The following is a 20,597-nucleotide window of genomic DNA, read 5'->3' as shown; positions in this document are numbered from 1 at the left end:
TTCCTCCTGCTCTGGTCCGGGTTAGGGAGTGGCTCTCCCAGGACCTCCAATGTTTTCGTGCTCGGGCACTGGCGTTCACATGGCTTCAGTGCATTGTTTCCTTCCAGGCAGTCTCGCTTAGCGCTTCAGTTTAGACATTTATTTTGCATTCTGTGGTCTTGGGCTGCGTGTGCTCTCCTGTTTCTGCGCTCTCTCCACGCCCTTCCCAGTTTCCTGTTAGCCAAAGGGATCGCTCTTTCTGAACGAAAAGTTCTCAGAGCGGAGTGGAACCTCCCGGAAAATGCTCTTCTCTTCCGTGTGCGCCGGATGGAGGTGGGGGTGGGCCAGAAACTAAACACCGCGGTCGGGAGAGCTGAAAGGACCCGAACCCCAAGGCAGAGGCGGGAGAGGTATGGTTCATCAGAGATGCGCTGGGGGGTCGTGAGACTGACAAGGGGCAGCGCCCATCCATCTAGGGGGCCGAAGGGACTTTTATTCAGTGGGAACCGTGTGGTAAGGCCCAAGACTCGACAGAGATTCTAGGTCTAGGGGGTGGCAGGGTGTACCCAAGGGAGTCGGGAGGAAGCTGTAGGTTCCCCTTCTACTCCTAGGGCCGTTCTTGTCCCAGCGGCCCGTGAACCGAGGAAGGGAGGGAGCATCGCCACTGCCCGGCCTGTGGAGGGTGGCTGCGGAGATTTCTTGCCCCCCGACCCCCGCCCTCCCGTCCATCCTGGGGAGCCCAGACCCCACAAGAGGTGGTAGGTTGCCCCTATCCCTCTGTCACTCCCATCCTCTCTACCCGCGCCAAGTCGTATTCTGGGTCAGGAACCCTGTAACGTCTCGAGGCTGGGTGAGCAGGGGTCCCAGGCGGGCAGGGGTCCGCGTCCCCCGTGCGCCACTGCGGTCGCCGCTTTGGCCAGAGCCCGGCAGAGGGGCCTGGAGGGCGGCCGCCGGGAGGGCGTCTGATCCCGCGCGACCCTTTCCCCGCGGGGGCGGCTGGGGGAGCGGAAGATGGCGGCTGCAGCCGGGCGCGGGGCTCTGGGCCCGGCTCGGACCGAGCGCACCCACTGACCGCTGCCGCCGCCCCCGCAGGGCGGTGCTGTGTCCCCGCAGGAATCGGAGAGGATGGCCGGGGCCGGCGGCCAGCACCACCCTCCGGGCGCCGCGGGAGGAGCGGCCGCCGGGACCGGCGCCGCGGTCGCCCCCGCCGGTGCCTCGGCGGGCCCCGGAGACGATTCTTCCGACAGCGAAGCGGAGCAAGAGGGACCCCAGAAACTGATCCGCAAAGTGTCCACCTCGGGGCAGATCCGGACCAAGGTGAGGTCTAAGGGGAGCGCGGACGGCGGGAAGCTGCGGGGCGGGGAAGAGGAGCGAGGGCGCCCGGAGCGCGCGGAGCGCGCCGGCGATCCCGGGAACGTGGGCCACAAGGTGAGGGCGGGGCCTGGCCCGGGGGCGGGGCCCGCGGGAGCCGGACAGCCGCGCGGCAGGAAGGGAGTCCCGGGCTCCGCGCGAGAGGCCGCGAGGGTGGGCTCCCGGGGAGCTCGGCTGCCGACGTGGGGGAGAGGGAACCAGCGGCTCGGCGGGAGCGTGGGAAAATGCTGAAGCGCTCTTGAGAGTTCCCACTCAGGGAACTTAAAAGGACTGTTTTATTTTTTTGTCCTTCCTGCGTGCAATGGTTGGGTGGAGTATGTGCATTGCGTAGGGAGCCCAGTGCAGGCCGACCAGCCTGAGTTGCAAGAAGCCCCCCACCTTTCCTTCCCGCGGGCCCAGGCCCACTCCGAAAGGTTGTTTGAGGAGGTGACAGCGGATACCCCCCTTTTGCCTCCCGCTGCCCTTTGGAAGGCAGAAGCCGAGGCTCCCTGCCTGTGTAAGTGATGTTCGAGGTTAAGCACACCCTGCGCGACACAACAGCGAGCCAGGCTTTTGAGTCCTGGGTTCCTGCTAAGTGCAGAGTTCAGATCTTACCAGCGATGGTTAACTTAATGAAAATTAACCTCTTTGTGTTACGTGGACTTACTATGTTGTGTTAACTCTTGTTTATGTAGCAGGTGCTTTTGACTCTTGACAAATCAACAAAGTTGATTTGTTTTAATTACATCTTAAGCATATACATAGCAAATGCTTATCACTGAAGGATTATTTATATTTTTAAGTTTTCATTGTACTTTAAAAGGCTTACTTTAACGATCAATTATCCCTGGTTGGATTTTAATGAGGTATTTGAAAAGAATCAAATTGAAAAGAATCAAATCCCGGGAGTTGTGTGCTCTCTTTAAAAATAAATTTGCTGGGTGCCTGGTGGCTCAGTTGGTTAAACTTCTGACTGGGGCTCAGGTCCTGATCTTGCGGTTCCTGAGTTCTAGCCCCACATGGGGCTCTGTGCTGACAATTGAAAGCCTGGAGCCTGCTTCGGATTCTGTGCCTCTCTCTCTCTGCCCTTCCCCTGCTCACTCTCTGTGTCTCTCTCTCAAAAATAAATAAAACATTAAAAAATAAATTTGCAAAAGTTAATTCACTATATAGTTATTTTTATGAGAATTTGTTTCCTAAGGTCAGTGGACCCCTATATGAGAATAGAACTTTTATTGTAGGTCTGTGGAATTGTGCTTTTATTAGCCTGCCTCCTTATTTTCTAAAATAAGTATGTGTAAGCACACACAACTGTTAGCAAGATTCACTTAGCAAAGAGTCAAAGATTGCTTCGGTCATTTTTTTTTTAATGTTCATTTATTTTTGAGAGACACAGAGAGAAAGCATGACTGCGGGAGGAGCAGAGAGAGGGAGAGAGGGAGACACAGAATCCCAAGCAGTCTCCAGACTGAGCTGTCAGCACAGAGCCCCATGGGGGGCTAGAACTCCCAACCAGGAGATCATGACCTAAGCTCAAGTCAGATGCTTAACCGACTGAGCCACCCAGGTGCCCCACTTTGGTCATTTTTTTTAAATCTGCACATCTTGTAATTCATTTTAATAGTGATATTCTTTATAGAATTTATGATAACCTAAGGATATAGGGTTTCATGTATTTTTAGAAGATTAAGCCTAAAGAAGATAGGGACTTTCTAGCAGTGCCTTTAACATTTGAAATCTTACTTAAAAAAAAAAAAAGTTCATAAAACCGTGTTACTAATGGCAACTCAGCAGGTTTAAAAAATGGTGTATTTTATAGATTCATATGAAGTGGTTAAAATTCCATGCAAACTTATATTAAAATTAGCCGGTGAATTTATACTGTTTGAAAGAAAATGTATGGCTCTAATTTGTGTTGAGTAAAGTTAATTAAAAATTGGGGGGGGAGTAAAACTAAAATTTGTAGGTGTCGTGAATTCATGGTAATAGCTAAGATTATACTCTTCAAATGTTGTATTCTCTGTGATTGGGGGTAAAGCATGTGTTTGAGACTAAGAATAATTTCAAAAAGCATACTTATTACTGGGTTTCCACTTAACTTTCTAATAAAAATATTTCACACATATTTTGTTCTCATGATTATACATAGTGATCACTAAATGAAATATTTCTTAAATTTCCCAAGAAACATTTCTTAAATTTCAGAAATTCTATATTTTATACTAACTCATACAAATGCATGTAAGTTCATCAGCCTTTTTGTATCTGAACACCTGAGATCCAGGCCTAAAACTCTTGAGACCAGTGAGTCTCAACTTCTCTCCCTGCCCCCACGGGCAATCCAGACTGTTCCTATGTGCTACAGATTTCATTAGTTGTATCTCTTTATCACACAGTACTGATTCTCAAGGAAGAGAGCTAGTGCAGTGAGGGGATTCATAGAATGAGAACTGCTAAATTGAATAGTGGTGCCCAGTCTTCAATTATGACCCAGCTAAGAGTTAAGGGAAAAATCTTTTAGAAAAAGACTATACTTGCTTGATTACCTCCACAGATATGCAAGATGGGACAGTCTGGAGGAAAAGGAGGCCAGGACTAGCCCAAGGCCCGGTGGTTTTTAAGACAGAAAGCCGTTCTTGCTCATACATACGATTGATGCATCAAGGGACCATTAGATCTGACAGGTTATGGTTATTAGTGGCATCTTTGATCCTGGAGGAATAGCAGCCCAGGATGGTGTGTGTGGTCCATGTACACATCCCTATGCACATATACACATATATTCATGTGTATGCATATACATGCTGTCTCTTTATAAAACATTTGTATGTAGATATACAGAAGGCCTACAGCAGAGTGAGTTGTACCTAGAAATCAAAAAAAATATTTCTTAAATGAATAACTTAAATGAATAATGTATATATTATACACTTGCATATAATGCTTCATATATATGGATATTATTGTGAAAACAGAGTACTTATTTTAGTTTCTTTTAAGAGCCTTAATGAGCATAAAGCTGTTTGGTTAGTTTAGGTTTGGGGTCAAAAAGGCCACTAAAGTAATTACTTTATTTAAAGTGTTCTTTGTTGTAAATGCTGGTTAATGTTTTAAATAATTTGAATAATCTCAAATTAATTGTGGCACTTGGAAAGTCTCCAGGTTTTTCTTTAATTTAATTAAACAAGTAATAATACATATAATAAGATATTTAACAATGTGAGAGGATATTCAGTGATGGGAGGGTATCCAGGGACAAGTAATCTCCCTCTTCCTCCAGACCTTGTAGTCTCCCATCTCAGAGGCAATTGTTGACATTTTTCTTGGTGGGCTTCCAGAAAATGTCTATGAATATACATATGTTTCTTTCAAAAAGTACAAACGGGAACATTCCGTACACATGCTGTGTCTTGTTTGGAGCTATAACATGATCATTTCCCTAATGGCGTGTATACATCTACCTCATTCTTCCTAGTGTTGGGAAAGTATTCCATGATATTAGGTTGAACTAAGAGAATTTGCTATGTCAGTAGGTCAAAAATGGTCAAGAGTAGAATGGTGGGTTGCCAGGGGCTGGGAGGTAGGGGAGATGGGGAAATGTTAGAGACAGGCTACAAACTTTCATTTATAGGATGAGTAAGTTCTTATGTTCAGCATAGCGACTACAGTTAATAATACTGTCATGTATCCTTGAAATTTGCTGAGAATAGATCTTAAGCATTCTTAACACACAAACACACACATTAACTATGTGAGGTGCTGGATATGTTGATTGACCTAAGTGTAGTAATTATTCCACAGTGTGTAGGTCAAATTATCACATTGTATACTTTAAGTATATATAATTTTGTTTGTCAATTATATCTCAGTAAAGCTGGAAAATACAGGTTGAAAGTGGGAAATTTCATGTGGTTCAACCTAACATGATATATCATCATTTAATTACCCACTTCTCTATGGAAAGAAATATGGGTTATTTTAGGACAACACTAATCTTGGGGTTTATTTGCAGTGGATATAATGACTTTTAAAGTAAAGAATAAAACTAGCATGCTTTTAAAATTAGTGTGGTTTAATAATAAAATTCTCATGCATATCTTAGTACCTACCCCACATCTTTGTTCCTCTTTTCATTTTTCATTTTATTCCTGTTTCTTTGTCCTTGCTGTGTACTATTTCTCTCTCTCTCTCTCTCTCTCTCTCTCTCTTTCTGTTTTTTACTTTTTATCTATCACTGTTTCAGCTAAGTAGAATTTCAGGTAGTTTAATCTGGCTTCCCAGGTGGTAAACTCTAGAAAATTTTGTGGCTGCTTCGATTTCCCCAAAGGAAAAAAAAAAATCCTTACTGTACAAAAGCGAAAGTGGTGCTGATGTGGGAAAACCAGGAGCTATAATTCATCCTATCTCTTCCTATCTCGTTACTCTTGGCCGTTATTCCTAATCCTTAGTTCTGTCTTAAGGAGGAGGTTGATTTTACATTCAGTTTTACTGTTGCAGAGGATTTCACATGTATTTATTGAGAAAGAGACATTCTGAAACAACACTAATATGAACTCAGACCAACTTGGTTTTGAACACGAATGTGGAAGAAGCTTCATTTACTTTTTGTTGGCCAGTGAATACTGTGGCCCATGAATACAGGGAATCGCTGGAGGAACCTTGGTCAGATTTGTAGGCTAAGATTGTTGAACCATCATAAGCCACGTGGTATCAACAAATGAACCATCTCAATGACTTTTTCTTTTTCTTTTTTTTTCTCCAAGAGATCCAAGTAATGTTAACTTTATGGATAGCATACATATAGAAATTTCCAATACATTCATCTTACTTAATTTTTTAAAAAATGGTTTATTGTCAGGTTGGCTAGCATACAGTGTTGGCTTTGGGAGTAGATTCCCATGATTCATTGCTTACATACAACACCCAGTGTTCATCCCAAGAAGTGCCCTCCTCAATGCCCATCACCCTCTCCCCGGTCCCCCGTATCAACCCTCAGTTTGTTGTCTGTATTTAAGAGTCTCTTATGGTTTGCCTCCCTCCCTCTCTGTTTGTAACTATTTTACCTCCCTTCCCTTCCCCCATGGTCTTCTGTTAAGTTTCTCAAGTTCCACATATGAGTGAAAACATATGATATCTGTCTTTCTCTGACTGACTTATCTCACTTAGCACGATACCCTCCAGTCCTAGACACGTTGCTGCAAACGGCAGGATTTCATTCTTTCTCATTGCCAAATAGTATTCCATTGTATATATAAACCACATCTTTATCCATTTGTCAGTTGATGGACATTTAGGTTCTTTCCACAATTTGGCTATTGTTGAAAGTACTGCTGTAAACATTGGGGTACATGTGCCCCTATGTATCAGCACTCTTGTCTATCAGCACTCTTTATCCTTCGGATAAATTCCTAGTAGTGCTATTGCTGGGTCATAGGGTAGTACTATTTTTAATTTTTTGAGGAACCTCCACACTGGTTTCCAGAGTGGCCGCACCAGTTTGCATTCCCACCAACAGTGCAAGAGGGTTCCCATTTCTTCACATCCTCATCAGCATCTGTTGTTTCCTGACTTGTTAATTTTAGCCACTCTGACAGGTGTGGGGTGGTATCTCAGTGTGGTTTTGATTTGTATTTCCCTGATGATGTGTGATGTTGAGCATCTTTTCATGTGTCTTTGGCCATCTGGATGTCTTCTTTGGAAAAGTATCTATTCACGTCTTCTGCCCATTTCTTCAGTGGATTATTTGTTTTTCAGGTGTTAAGTTCTTTATAGATTTTGGATACTAACCCTTTCTCCGATATGTCATTTGCAAATATCTTTTCCCATTCTGTCGGTTGCCTTTTAGTTTTGCTGATTGTTTCCTTTGCAGTGCAGAAGCTCTTTATCTTGATGGGGTCCCAGCAGTTCATTTTTGCTTTTAATTCCCTTGCCTTTGGAGATGGGTCGAGTAAGAAATTGCTGCAGCTGAGGTCAAAGAGGTTGTTGCCTGTTGCCTGTTGCCTCTAGGATTTTGGTGGTTTCCTGTCTCACATTTATGTCTTTCATCCATTTTGAGTTTATTTTTATGTATGGTGGAAGAAAGTGGTCCAGTTTCATTCTTCTGCATGTTGCCGTCCAGTTCTCCCAGCACCATTTGCTAAAGAGACTGTCTTTATTCCATTGGGTATTCTTTTTGCTTTGTCAAAGATTAGTTGGCCGTACATTTGTGGGTCCAGTTCTGGGTTCTCTATTCTATTCCATTGGTGTATGTGTCTGTTTTTGTGCCAATACCGTAGTCAATGACTTTTTCTGACAATGAGTCATCTCAGCCAAGCTCTTGAAGCTTCATGTGTCAAAAATATCTCCTAATTAGGTAGATTTATTGTGCTCTCATTTCTCCAATATTTCTATGTCTTCTTGCAGTTAATATGGAATATTTATGGGTATTTAAATTTAGGTAAAACCTACCTAACCACTGGAAACATATTCAGAACTTTGCAACATTATACCTGAATTCAGACATGTCTTTAAGCACGTTAAGAAAATAGTCACTACAATCATCAGTTAGTACCTTGGTTTTACTTTAACATGAAGGATATATAAATAAATTCTTGTACCTTGATGGTAAGGCCATACATGGAAGTATTAATTTGTATTTTTCATTGCTTTATGAGATACAATTTGTGCAATTAAAACATTATCTTTCACCATAACTGTAGTTAGAATAGTCTAGGGAAGACTTACTTAGCATTTTTCAAATTGTAGGTGGTGGCCCATTAGTGGGCCATGATGGCTCATATCTAACATTTGAAACAGAGACAGAATAGATAAGAAAATATTACTTAAAACTTTTACCCACAGTTCTGAGTGGAATCATTGGGCTCAGTAATGATCCAAATATGATGAGAAATAGAAACATGGCTAGAAGATTGTTAAGAAATGAGAATAAAGTAATATTGACAGGTTTATAGCTCAGAAACTCAATATGATATGAGAAGCAAGTAAGAACTTTAACATTTTGCTGGATAATGAGCAGGAATATGTCTTGAATAATAAGAATAATTAACATTCATCTAGGGCAAAAATTGGCAAACTTTTTCTGGAGAGGTCCAGATAGTAAAGTTTTAAGCTTTGTGGGCCATAAAGTCTGTGTTGAAATTATTCAACTCTACTGTTTTAGTGTAAAAGCAGCCATAGACAATACTTAAATGAATAAGTGTGGTGATGTCCAGTAAAACTTTAAGGACACTGAAATTTGAATTTCTTATAATTTTCAGGTATTAAGAAATACGCTTCATCCTCTTCTTCTTTATTAAAAAAAGCCATTTAGGGGCACCTGAGTGGCTCAGTAGGTTGAGCGTCCGACTTTGGCTCAGGTCGTGATCTCACGGTTCATGAGTTTGAGCCCCACATTGGGGTCTGTGCTGACAGCTCAGAGCCTGGAGCCTGCTTTGGATTCTGTGTCTCCCTCTCTCTCTGCCCCTCCCCCTGCTTGCACTCTGTCTTTCTCTCTCTCTCAAAAATAAATAAGCATTTAATAAAAAAAAAAAAGCCATTTAAACTTGTAAAAACCTTCTTAGCTTATAGGCTGTACAAAATCAGGTGGCCGGAAGGAAATGACCCATAGATTTGGCTTGTGGGCCAACGTTTTCTGACCCCTATTCTAGGTGATGGAAAATGGTATAGTTAGGTTTGCAAAGCACTGCAAAGTTAAGGTGCTGCTAGATGCGATCAGCACTTAAGGGACCAAATAAAGCTAGATTTCAATCCATTTAAAAATCTCATCTTTGTAGAACATTTTATTTTTAGCTTGGTTTGCGTCTTTGCTTCCATTTTAATGTGAACTAAATATAGACTGGAAACTCTGAGTCTTGGTACAGTAATATATGGTATAACAGCTTTCTTTCCATTTTGATTACAAGTTAAACATGGTATTCCATTATTAAAGATAAGAGGCATAATAAATAATTTACTAAACCTTTACATATAACTTAAGATACCTTATTTGAAAGTGTCTAAATTTAGAAAGCTTTCACTTAGTTTAAGGTTGCATGTTTGCTGTTGTGGTAGGGATGGCAAAAGGTTATATGAAACGACTATTGTCAGCCACCCGGGGCTCCTCTCTGTTTCCAGGGTGCAGTGTTTCACTCATATTGGATTTGTTAGACTTTACTTACTCAGGAAATGTGCTTATAAGCAAAGGTTTTAATTAAAGAGCATTTGTTTTCTATCCAAGAATAGACCTTTGAGAAAGGCCATAACATGTTAGCACATAATTTTCCCTTGGCAAATTTGTGTGGTTTTTCTGGGTATCAAGTATACTTCTCCATGAATATTCAGTTACTTGAAACACATTTGTGTTTTTTACTTTAACTGGCTTAAAATGGTCAATAACCATTATTGATAATAGCCTTAATTTAGGATTCAGTGCATGTTGTTTCTGCTTTAGGTAGTCGTTTATTTTTTCCCAGTGAACATACATGGTAATAATCCTCCCCCCGCTTTGCTTTTTGTTATGAGGATATTTGGAAGACTATTAGGCTCTTGTTTTATACCAAAGAAATATGATCAACTTTATCATGTGCAGAGCTGGGATTTCTAACCTTCTCACTGTGCCATTTGAGTACCAGGACTTTTTCAAACCACCAGGATGTAATTTACTATACTGAATCTTTTTGTACAGGCTTGGGGCATTTGTGTCAGAAATTTTAAAATACCTTTCTATTTAACATTTGATTTTTTACAGAGCAGTTTTATTAACTGAATAAGCATGAGTTTACTTAACAGTTGTGTGAAATTATCTAAAATTTTACAAATGATTCAACTGAGGCTCAGTTTAGTATGTGCTGAGTAAAAGGGCAGGCTGGAACTCAAAAGCGAGACTTCCAACTACTGCACCATATTCCCTGGCACAGTGGACACAATATTCCAAATGCCTGTTTTCAGGAGCTTCGTGAGCATCTTGGGTTTGGGTTTGGGTTTTGGAGCCTTACCTCCACAGGGTACAGGCACGGATGTACGCAGGCGGTCTCAACTTCTCTTCTCCCCTCCCTCTTCCCCCTCCCAGCCCTGCTTCCCCTCTCCCTGCCCCTTCCTACTCCTCCCTGCCCTGCCCTTTATCAATTTGTTTAGTCTGTAAGCATATCTCTCACCAAGGTGCTAGATTTTTTAATGTCTCTCTGCATTTGAATCCCATGGTTTCAGTGACATGTTTGGAGCCTATGTTTGAAAAGTAAATTTCTGAAGAAAATATTTCCGCTGAAATCTGAAACTTATACGGATTTTAATTACTGTTAGCAAAATCATGATCAGCATTTAAGGGACCAAATAAAGCTAGATTTCAAACAAACATGTTTGAAAACATCTTTGGAAGGGCTAATTTAGAAGAAATACTTTTAGGTATCTAAATTTCCAAACAGGTTCTCAAAGACAGCTCTTAGTTTCACTTCCATAAGGTAAGATGCTATTTTAAAAGGTCATGATACAGCACTAAAAAGAATTATATAAGGTAATTTTCCACATGGCCTATTAAAACATAGGTGAGGAAAAAATATGAGTAAAATTTATTTTTAACTAGCTAAGGAATGCAAATGACATTTGGGGGGCCATTTTCTCTATCTGCCTATTTTACTTAGATAAGAAAGGCTGCCAGGGCATATAGCTGAGCGGGCACACTGTTTTGAGTAGGATTGTTTGTACAAACTCATACAGTACTTTAAAATTATAACATCAAAATAATGTTATATATAATTAATATGCAATAAATGTGTTTTATATATGTTTACATATGTTAATATGTTCTGTATGTTATATGAACATAATGTGTACAATTAAAATAGTGTATGAGTATGTTATATATGTGTTATATATATATGAATATATCTCTGTAGTTTGCAAAGCAGAATGATAAAATGAGCACCTGTGAATCCAGTTTAAGAACCCGAACACTTCCAACACCATACATCTACCTGTGTGTTCCTTCTCTTTTTTAGTCCTTTGTTGCCCCCCAGTTCATTCAAAAAGATATTTATGTTGTTCCAAGCACTCTCATAGGTGCCAGGGATTGAGCAATAAACAAAATAGACAAAAACCTGTGCCTTCATGGAGCTCACAATTTAATGCCAGGAAAGGTTATGATCTCATAAATATGTAAAATGAGTAGCATAGTAGAAGGTGAGAAGTACTATAGTGGAAAAGTATGGGTGGGGGAGGAGGAGAGGGGAAGAGCTTCCTGAAAAGGTAACATCTGAGCAAAGATCTTGAGGGAGTGAACCATGTAGACCTCTGAGGGAGAAGCCGTGTAGGCAGAAGGAACAGCAGCTGTGAAGGCCAAAAGACAGAAGCTATGAGGAGGAAGAGGTCAGTGGGACTGAAGTTGGGGGTGGTTGAAGTTAGAGGGAAGCAGGTAGAAAGTTAGAAGTAAGTTAACAATGTCAAAAGTCAGGTGGTACTATGGAGAAGAGTTCTTAGCCTGGGGTTCATGCATTCCATAGCATGGATGGACTTCAGAGGGCCCCCCAAATTTTATATCTGGCCATACACCTCTTGGAAGACTAACACCATTGATCTGTAAGGAGGATTGCAGGACAGGCAACAAATATAGATGAAAAAATACACACGCTATAACCCATCACTGGGTCATTGGTCATCACCCAAATCGTGGTCATTTGGAGAGGTGCTAAAATTGGGGGTGGGTCAACGAAATGAATCTTATTAAGAAGCATAGAATAGCAAGGTTCCTTTCAGGAGTTCGCAGAGTTGGGTTTGCATCTTGGCTCTTTCAGGTACTATTAGATGACCTTAGTCATGTCACTTAATGTGACAGAGAATGCTGTGCTCATCAGTATTTGTGTTTCTCTTGTTCTTCCTGGCCCATCATTGGACTTCATTTCCCCTTGGTGGAAATGGTGGGGTTATGTAACTGAGTTCAGGCCAGTGGAATATGGGTGTGAGTGATGTTTGTTATTTGGCCTCCAAAGCCTTTTATGGGACTCTCTCTGTTTTGTCCCTTCTCTCACCTGCCAGCTAGATGTAGATAATTTAATGGGAAGAGCTTGGATCCCTGAATGACTTCATGGACCAAAGCATCTGTGTTCCTGCTCCCAAACCTCACTGGTCACATTGGATTGTGACACAAGAGGGAAATAGACCTTTACTGTGTTAAGTGTCTGAGATTTGGGCATGGTTTGCTACACTAGTTAGCATATTCTTACCAATATACTTCATCTCTGTGAACTCGAGCTTTCTGGCATGCAAAATGGATATAGTGATTTCTGCTCATAGGGTGGTAGGTGAGCAATGAAGGCTAAAGAAATACACAGTATGCTGTTGTATCCCTGATTTTTATAATTATTTTAAAAAATGGGTATAAAATTCTGATAACTCAGTTATTCATGATACATGTATCTTCTGCATAACTTAATCAGTAGGGTATATAGATTACTGTTCTTTGCTGACTATTGGAAAGACTTGCTAAAACGACTATAATTTTATAGGCCATTATTTTGACATTAAAAATCAAATGTCTTTGCTACCATGAAGGGGTAGCTACCTTTGGGCAGGTGAAAACTCATGTTGCAAGAGTAACGAAGATAGGCTTACTCTACTTGATGATTTTAGCTAGGGTCACCCTTGTTTCTAGAGTAATGTATGTTACAAGACTCTTATGAAAAAAATACTTTCATGAGTGACCACTTAGAGGTGGTAGTGGAAATAATTGGCCAGGTAGGCTTTTAGGTGATTTTGTGGCCAAATCTACTTTATCCTGAAATGATCTTCCCTACACCTTCCCTGTCTCCTCAACTCCTATTTACTCCTCAGTCCATATAATCTGGCTTTTGCCCCAACCACTTCATGAAAACTTTTGCAAAGGTTACTAACAACCTAATGGCTAAAATCTTGTGGTCTCTTTTTAGTTGTCACTCTGCCGTATCCATACCAATTTTGACAGTGTTGACCATTTTTCTCGCATCTTCCTCTTTTGTTTTCAACGTTTAAATTTCTCTTATCTTTCTTATTACCTTTTTACAGCCTGTCAGTCTCTAGCCCCAACTCATTTCACTAATGCTAAATGTTTTTGTTTCCTAGGATTCTTATTCTAAGTCTGTTTGCCTCTGTCTTAGTTAATGCGATCGATTAGATTAGACTTCAGCTACCAGCTGTACCCGTCTTTCTCCAGCCTCTGAGACCTGGACTTCTATTTCCTTTGCCTACCAGTGCCTAATATAGTGGGTCCCCATTGCCTTCTCAGCCTCGATATTCTCAAACTGAACAGGTATGTACATAGTCTCCCCACCTACTGAGTACTTTTGGCTTCACTACTTTTCTCTCTTACAGGATTTGCCTTGTAGCTAACTTGGACTTTTTATCTTGCTACTCATTTTCATTAACTCATTTGCTGTCAGCACGTATGCATTCTGGCTGGGCAGAGTGCTAGGCGTGCGGATGGAGCAGCCACCAAATGTGGTCAATTCTGGGTTTTTTTTCCCATACATTATTCATATAATCTTTATAACAAAAACTGTCAAGTCGGTGGGTACAACTAGCATACTCATTTTAGAAGCGAGGAAACCAAGAATTTGATAAGTAGCTTGCCCAAGGTCACATCGCTGTCCAGTGACCTTTCTGGTGCCTGGTTTAACTATTGTGATATACTGTCTGCTGCGTGTGTCTGTTGTGAATCCATCCCTTCCCTTGTATTTCCATTGCCACTTACCCTAACTTCATTTGACCTGCAAAACTCATCATTTGGATGTTTGCAATGGATTTCCTCTCTGGTGCGCTACCAGAGTTATCTTTGTAAGAGGGAACACTTTACATGAACCCTTAGACATTGCCCGTTACTAGTAGAATACGTTCTAAATTTCTTTGTAGGGCTTAGTAGGTCTTTCTCAATTTGATGGTAAACTACTTTTCTGTTCATTTAACCAGTATTTATTGAGTACCACTGTAGGTGCTGGAATAATAAAATAATATAAAAAAACCCTGCTTACTAGATCACTATTGAGGGAGAAGTTAATACATATATATACAAACATGTGTCAGATGTTCATAAGCACAATAGAGGAAAATAAGACAGGGTAAAGGCAGAGAAAGTGAGGGGCGGTGTATGTGTATATGTGTGTGTGGAACGTATTTTGGTTGACTAGGTACAGGAGGGACTCTCTCTTTGATGAAGTGATTTTGAACAGAGATCTGAATGAAGTGATATCTGGTGTCAGAGCCTACCAGGCGGAGTCAGTGCCATGTTCTTACAGTTGTGTTTCCTGTCACTGTCATCCTGTGACCGATCATGCCATATTCTCCTCTGTTCCCAAAGAAAGGCAGGTACTGTTGTACCTCCAAGTGTTTTCCCATGATATTCCATCTACCTGAAATGCTCCTTTCTTCCCACTTCTCTGCCTGATTTATTTTTATGTACTATTATTTCCCAACATTTCTGAAAATATTTCAAGTGGTTTACATTCAACATTGTGTATCAAGCTTGGGTAAAATATAGATAGGACTAAGGGACCATGGATGTTAGTAGGTTAATCTATAAAGTAGGGTCTGTGTTCTTTCTTTCTTTCTTTCTTTCTTTCTTTATCTATCTAGTCTATCTATTATTAAAGCTGAGTTGTAAATTTGACCCCAAACTTCCTGGCAGCCAAAGCAACAAGATTATTTACAAATTTTATTGTCAGAATTTTTTTTCCCTAGGTCCCAAGGAAATGTATCTGTCAGTCTTCCATGTGGGGGTCACTGAGGGATATAGATGCACCCCTCACCAATATGTGGGGCAGGATGGGGTCTTGTGAAAGGCTGACCTTTCCTGGGAGCTGGATTATTTATCCAGAGTTTGCAGTAGATGTAGGAGTAGGCACTTTTGGAAGTTCTTTTCTGATTTTTTTGTAGCTTCCTTTGTGGAGTAAGAATCTAGATCCTCAGCTCAGAATAAGAGCCGGCGGGGGTGGGGGGGTGGGGGGGGTGGGTAGAGAGGATCTTGGAGATCTGGGGAGAGAGGAGAAGGTGCGAAATACTTGAATAGGAGAGTGGAAAAGGGAATGGAGTAGAGGAATGCAGTGTGAATATCAGGTGGCATTTCAGGCACACCTGAGGCAAGTGGCCATGAGTTTAAGGTAAGCACCGTCAGCCTGGCCATGGGACCATGTTCAGCAGCATAGCTGTAGGCACAGAGTAAGTAGAGAACTAAGGTAAACCAGGGTTGTGGTTTGGTTAAGTAAGTATGGCAGAACAAGAGGGGACAGGGAGATTGAGGGTGGATATAAGGGAGAGATTCCAATGACAAGTTCTGGAATTCATGCTGGGTAAAGAATGAGCACTTGAGACATCTTAAGAAGTAACTATGGGACCAAGCAGCTAAGGAAAGTTAGAAGAGAAAATCATTGCAAAGAATTTCATTTTAGTCACTCAAATTAAAAAAGAAGAAAGAAAAAGAAAAGAAAGTCTACTAAAAAATGCTATGCAGTTTTAATTATTTTAAATATGCTTTATGGATGCCTTAATAATAGGTTTTGCTGGGGAAATCTCTGGATCATGTATGCATAGTTGGGGTCCCTTCAATAGTAGAATACAAAGAATCTTTTACTTAGAACATGAAAACAGTTCCTTGAAGAAATAAATGGATTGGGGTTGGAATTTTTAAAAAACATACAAATGAAACCTTAACATGCATTAAGTAACTCGTGAGCCCTAGTTCCAGTATTTATTGGCTAAGCTAAGTGTTCATTTCCTTGTCTGTAAATTCTCATTAAGGGTCTGGTGAGGATTGAAGAGATAAAGTCCTTAGTTCAGTGCCTGGTGCACAGTAAGTGCTAGTAAATGTTGGCCACATCGTCAAGAATCTCGAGGTGAAGGGCACTCTTTCCGGAGGTACCTTTGCACTCAGAAGGACAAGTCAGTGAGGTGCTGGTGAAACCTTTGATCATAGTGAAAAATCCCCATTCGTATCCAGCCTTTGGCAGGCCAGAATCAAAGCTGTGTAATTATAAACCTTTCTGTGAGTTGATAAGGGGCCAGAGCCATTATCATAGATCTAGCGAAGGTTCCACAGTAGGAAGGGAACAATGTTGAAGGAGATTCAGCTTTCTCCTGTTGAATCTTCTCATCGTCCATTCATCCATGCATAGCACAACAATCCTAAATTATTACCATTCAAGCATTCGTGATCCTTCCCCTCCTGTTCTTAAAGAGGAGCGTTCTGTATTGGATGGGCACCTTCATTCTCTTTTGTTAAGGAACACGAGAGTGGATATAATGAGGGGACAGGATAATACTCATTCTATGACATTATTACCTTCAGGGCCCAGTGTGTGTGGTGTAGTTGAGAAGCTGGAATGAACGGGGGAAATCACATGTGCTGACTTTCCTGTCAAGGGAAACTGTGAACATACAGGAGACATTCCCTGGGAAATATTTATATGAAGGAGGAGGACTGGGGTTCTATATGAACAAGTAAGAGAAACAGCCAGCGAAGTGTGGGTTATTGTCCTCACTGTGACCTCTTGTATACCTACAGGCTGATAAGGCCTGGGAACTTGATGTACACTTTCATTAGCCATCTACACAATATGAGCACGTGATATATAACCTGTTTAAATTATAAAGCAGTTGCACACCCCTGTTCATAGCAGCATTATTCACAAGAGCCAAAAAGAAAAAGTGACTCACATGTCCCATTGGCGAGTGGCTGAAAAAACAAATCATGGTGTATATATCTGCAAGAGGAGTTTATTCAGCCGGAAAAAGGAAAAAATTCTGACACATGCTGCAACATGGATGAACTTTGAGGCTGTAACGCCGAGTGAAATAAAGCAGCCACAAAAGGACTTATGACTCCACTTACATGAGGTACCTGGAGTAGCCAAATTAACAATGACAAAGTAGGATGTTGGTTGCCAGAGGCTGGGGGAAGTTGGGGAATGGGGAGTTAGTGTTTAATGGGGACAGAGTTTCAGTTTTGCCAGGTGAAAAGTGTTCTGTGAATGGATGGTGGTGATGGTTGCACAGTCATGTGAATGTAGTTAATGCCAATGAACTGTATACTTAAACATGATTAAGATGATAAGTTTTATGTTAAGTGCATTTTACCGTAATTAAAACCAATTATAAGTATGCTTCATAGGAATGGCCTGCTATAAACTCAAATAATATTATAAGTTTTTTTAGTGAGATGAAAATGAAAAGTAAGCTTAAGCAATGTGCAGAACATCACAAAAACTGAAAACATCAAGAAAACAGTGAAACTTTGCTGAAGGTCAAAAAGAATTTGGACAAATGCTATTTATTAAGTTTTACTCAGTTTGTCTGTAAATTTTACACAATTACAAATACGTTTGCTATCTGAATTTTGACTGACTTACTAAAATGATCTGCAAGGTCATAAAATAATGCCGAGTTACATACTGAAAAGGAAGAATAACAAAAGGGCCTTAGCCAATCAGATGTAATGGAACTTAGCACAAAGCTACAAAAACAACAAATGTGGCTCTGATATGGGAGTAAATTGAAAGATAAATGGAACAGAATAAAAAGTTCAGAAACTTGTCCATAAATATATAAGAATATATCTCACAGTACAATAATATTTCAAATCAGTGGGGAAAAATGGTTTACTTAGTAATTCCTCTTAAGGCAACTGGCTCACGATTTAGTTAAAAAAAATTGGAAGCCCAATCCCTACCTCACACCATGAACTACATACTTTCTGGATAGGTTAAAGATCACATTTGTAATAAATGAATCATAAAAGTACTAGAATAAATATAGATAAGTAATTGTATAGTTTCAGGGTTGGAAAGAATTTTCTTTCTTTCTTTCTTTCTTTCTTTCTTTCTTTCTTTCTTTCTTTCTTTCTTTCTTTTTTTGGCAAGAATTTTAAAATGTGACACTAAGGAAGAAAATAGGAAGTGAAAGCTTGTTGAATCCTGACATATTGAAACTCACCATAAACCAAGTGGCAAGGCAAATAATTTCTCAAACCTATTCAATATTTAGCCAGAAAGATTATTTCTCATTTAGTGTTTATGATAAAAATGTCCAAAAATAAAGAGCTGGTTAAATTAATTATGCTATATCCATATCAAAAAAATTCCATCAGGTACACAGTAACTGGCAGGCTGTAGATGTTCAATAAGTCCTATGAGAGTAGATAGAGGAACAAATTACTATTTGTTACCATGCTGACATGGAAAGTACTCACAATATATGAAAAGGAGATTGTAACACCATGTGTAGACTTGGAGCCCCACGAAAGGAGATACCAAAGATATGGTGGTTTCCCACTGTGTTATGGAATTATGGGTGTTTGCTATTTACTTCTATTTTCTTTTTTTAAGGTTTTATTTTAATTCCAGTTAGTTAACATACAGTGTTATATTAGTTTCAAGTGTACAATATAGTAATTCATCACTTCCACACATCATCCTGTGCTCTCCTCGACAAGTGCACTCCTTAATCCCCATCACCTGTTCAACTCATCAGTTTGTTCTTTGTAATTAAGTCTGTTTCTTAATTTGTCTCTTAATTTTTCCCTCTGCTTGTTTGTTTTGTTTCTTAAATCCTATGGATGAGCAAAATCATACGGTATTTGTCTTTTTTCTGATGTATTTTGCTTAGCATTATACTTTCTAGCTCCATCACATCATTGCAAACGAAAAGATTTCATTCTTTTTTATTGCTGAATAATATTCTATTATATATATGTATGTATATGTATATGTGTGTGTGTATATATATATACATATATATACACACATATATATATATGTATACACACCACATCTTCTTTATCCATTCATCAATTGATGGACACGAGCTGCTTCCATATCTTGGCAATTGTAAATTATGCTGCTATAAACATAGGGGTGCATATATCCCTTTGAATTAGTGTTCTTGTATGATTTGGGTAAATGCCGTGTAGTGGGATTGCTGGATCATAAGGTAATTCTATTTTTAATTTTTGAGACACCTCCATGCTGTTTTCCATAATGGCAGCACCAGTTTGCATCCCCACCAACACTGTAGGAGAGTTTCCCTTTCTCCACATCCTTGTCAACAGCTGTTGTTTCTTGTGTTGTTGATTTTAGCCATTCTGACAGATGTGAGGTGATATGTCATTGTAGTTTGGATTTGCATTTCCTTGATGATAAGTGATGATGAGCATCTTTTCATGTGTTTTTTGGCCATCCGTATGTCTTCTTGGCAGGAATGTCTGTTCATGTCTTCTGCCTCGTTTTTAATTGGATCATTTTGGGTTTTTTTGGTGTTGAGTTGTGTAAGTTCTTTATATATTTTGGATACTAACCCTTCATCGGGTATATCACTTGCAAATCGGGTAAATCACTTCTGCCATTCTGTCTGTTGTCTTTTAGTTTTGTTGATTGTTTCCTTTCTTTTTATTTTGATGCAGTCCCAATAGTTTATTTATGCGCTTTTGTTTCCCTTGCCTCGGGAGACATACCTAGAAAGAAGTTACTGCGGCCAGTGTCAAAGAAGTTACTGCCTGTGTTCTCTTCTAAGATTTTTATGGTTTCTGGTCTCACATTTAGGCCTTTAATGCAGTTTGAATTTACTTTTGTGTATGATGTAAGAAAGTGGTTCAGTTTCATTCTTACGCATGTTGCTGTCCATTTTTCCCAAAAGCATTTGTTGAAGAGACTGTCTTTTTCTCACTGGATATTCTTTACTGTTTTGTTGAAGATTAATTGACCATATAGTTGTGGGTTCATATCTGGGTTTTCTGTTCTGTTCTATTGATGTAGGTGTCTATTTTTTTTTTGCCAGTACCAGTGTTTTGATCACTATAGCTTTGTAGTATAACTTGAAGTCCAGAATTGTGATGCCTCCAGCTTTACTTTTCTCATTCAAGATTGCTTTGGCTATTCAGGGTCTTTTGTGGTTCCATATAAATTTTAGGATTGTTTGTTCTCGTTCTATGAAAAATGCTGTTGATATTTCGGTAGGGATGACTTTACACCTGTAGATTGCTTTGGTAGTATAGACATTTAACAATATTTGTTATTCCAATCCATGAGCATGGAATGTCTTTCCATTTCTTTGTGTCATTTTCAATTTCTTTCATCAGTGTTTTACAGTTTTCAGACTATAAGTCTTTTACCTCTTCGGTTATGTTTATTCCTAGGTATCTGAATATTTTTGGTGCAATTATAAATGAGATTGTTCTCTTATTTTCTCTTTCTGCTGCTTAATTATTGATGTATAGAAATGCAACAGATTTCCGTACATTGATTTTGTATTGTGTGACTTCACCAAATTCATTGATCAGTTCT

At 40.0% G+C, this 20,597-nt stretch overlaps 1 protein-coding gene across 1 annotated transcript in view; it reads left to right on the top strand.

The window, feature by feature from the left end:
- Nucleotides 1–311: 311 nt before the first annotated feature.
- DGKH (diacylglycerol kinase eta) overlaps nt 312–20,597 on the top strand; it is a 162,595-nt gene continuing 142,309 nt past the window's right edge. Inside the window, exons 1-2 of the mRNA XM_042977273.1 lie at nt 312–389; nt 1,072–1,296. Of these exons, the coding sequence (XP_042833207.1) occupies nt 1,105–1,296 (192 nt within the window). The 5' untranslated portion in view covers nt 312–389; nt 1,072–1,104. The remainder of the gene's footprint in view (nt 390–1,071; nt 1,297–20,597) is intronic.

This window comes from Panthera tigris, chromosome A1 (assembly GCF_018350195.1).
Source record: "Panthera tigris isolate Pti1 chromosome A1, P.tigris_Pti1_mat1.1, whole genome shotgun sequence".
Classification (NCBI taxonomy): Eukaryota; Metazoa; Chordata; class Mammalia; order Carnivora; family Felidae; genus Panthera; species Panthera tigris.
Note: the sequence above shows the minus strand (reverse complement) of the source record. Positions and strands in the feature narration are given on the sequence as shown.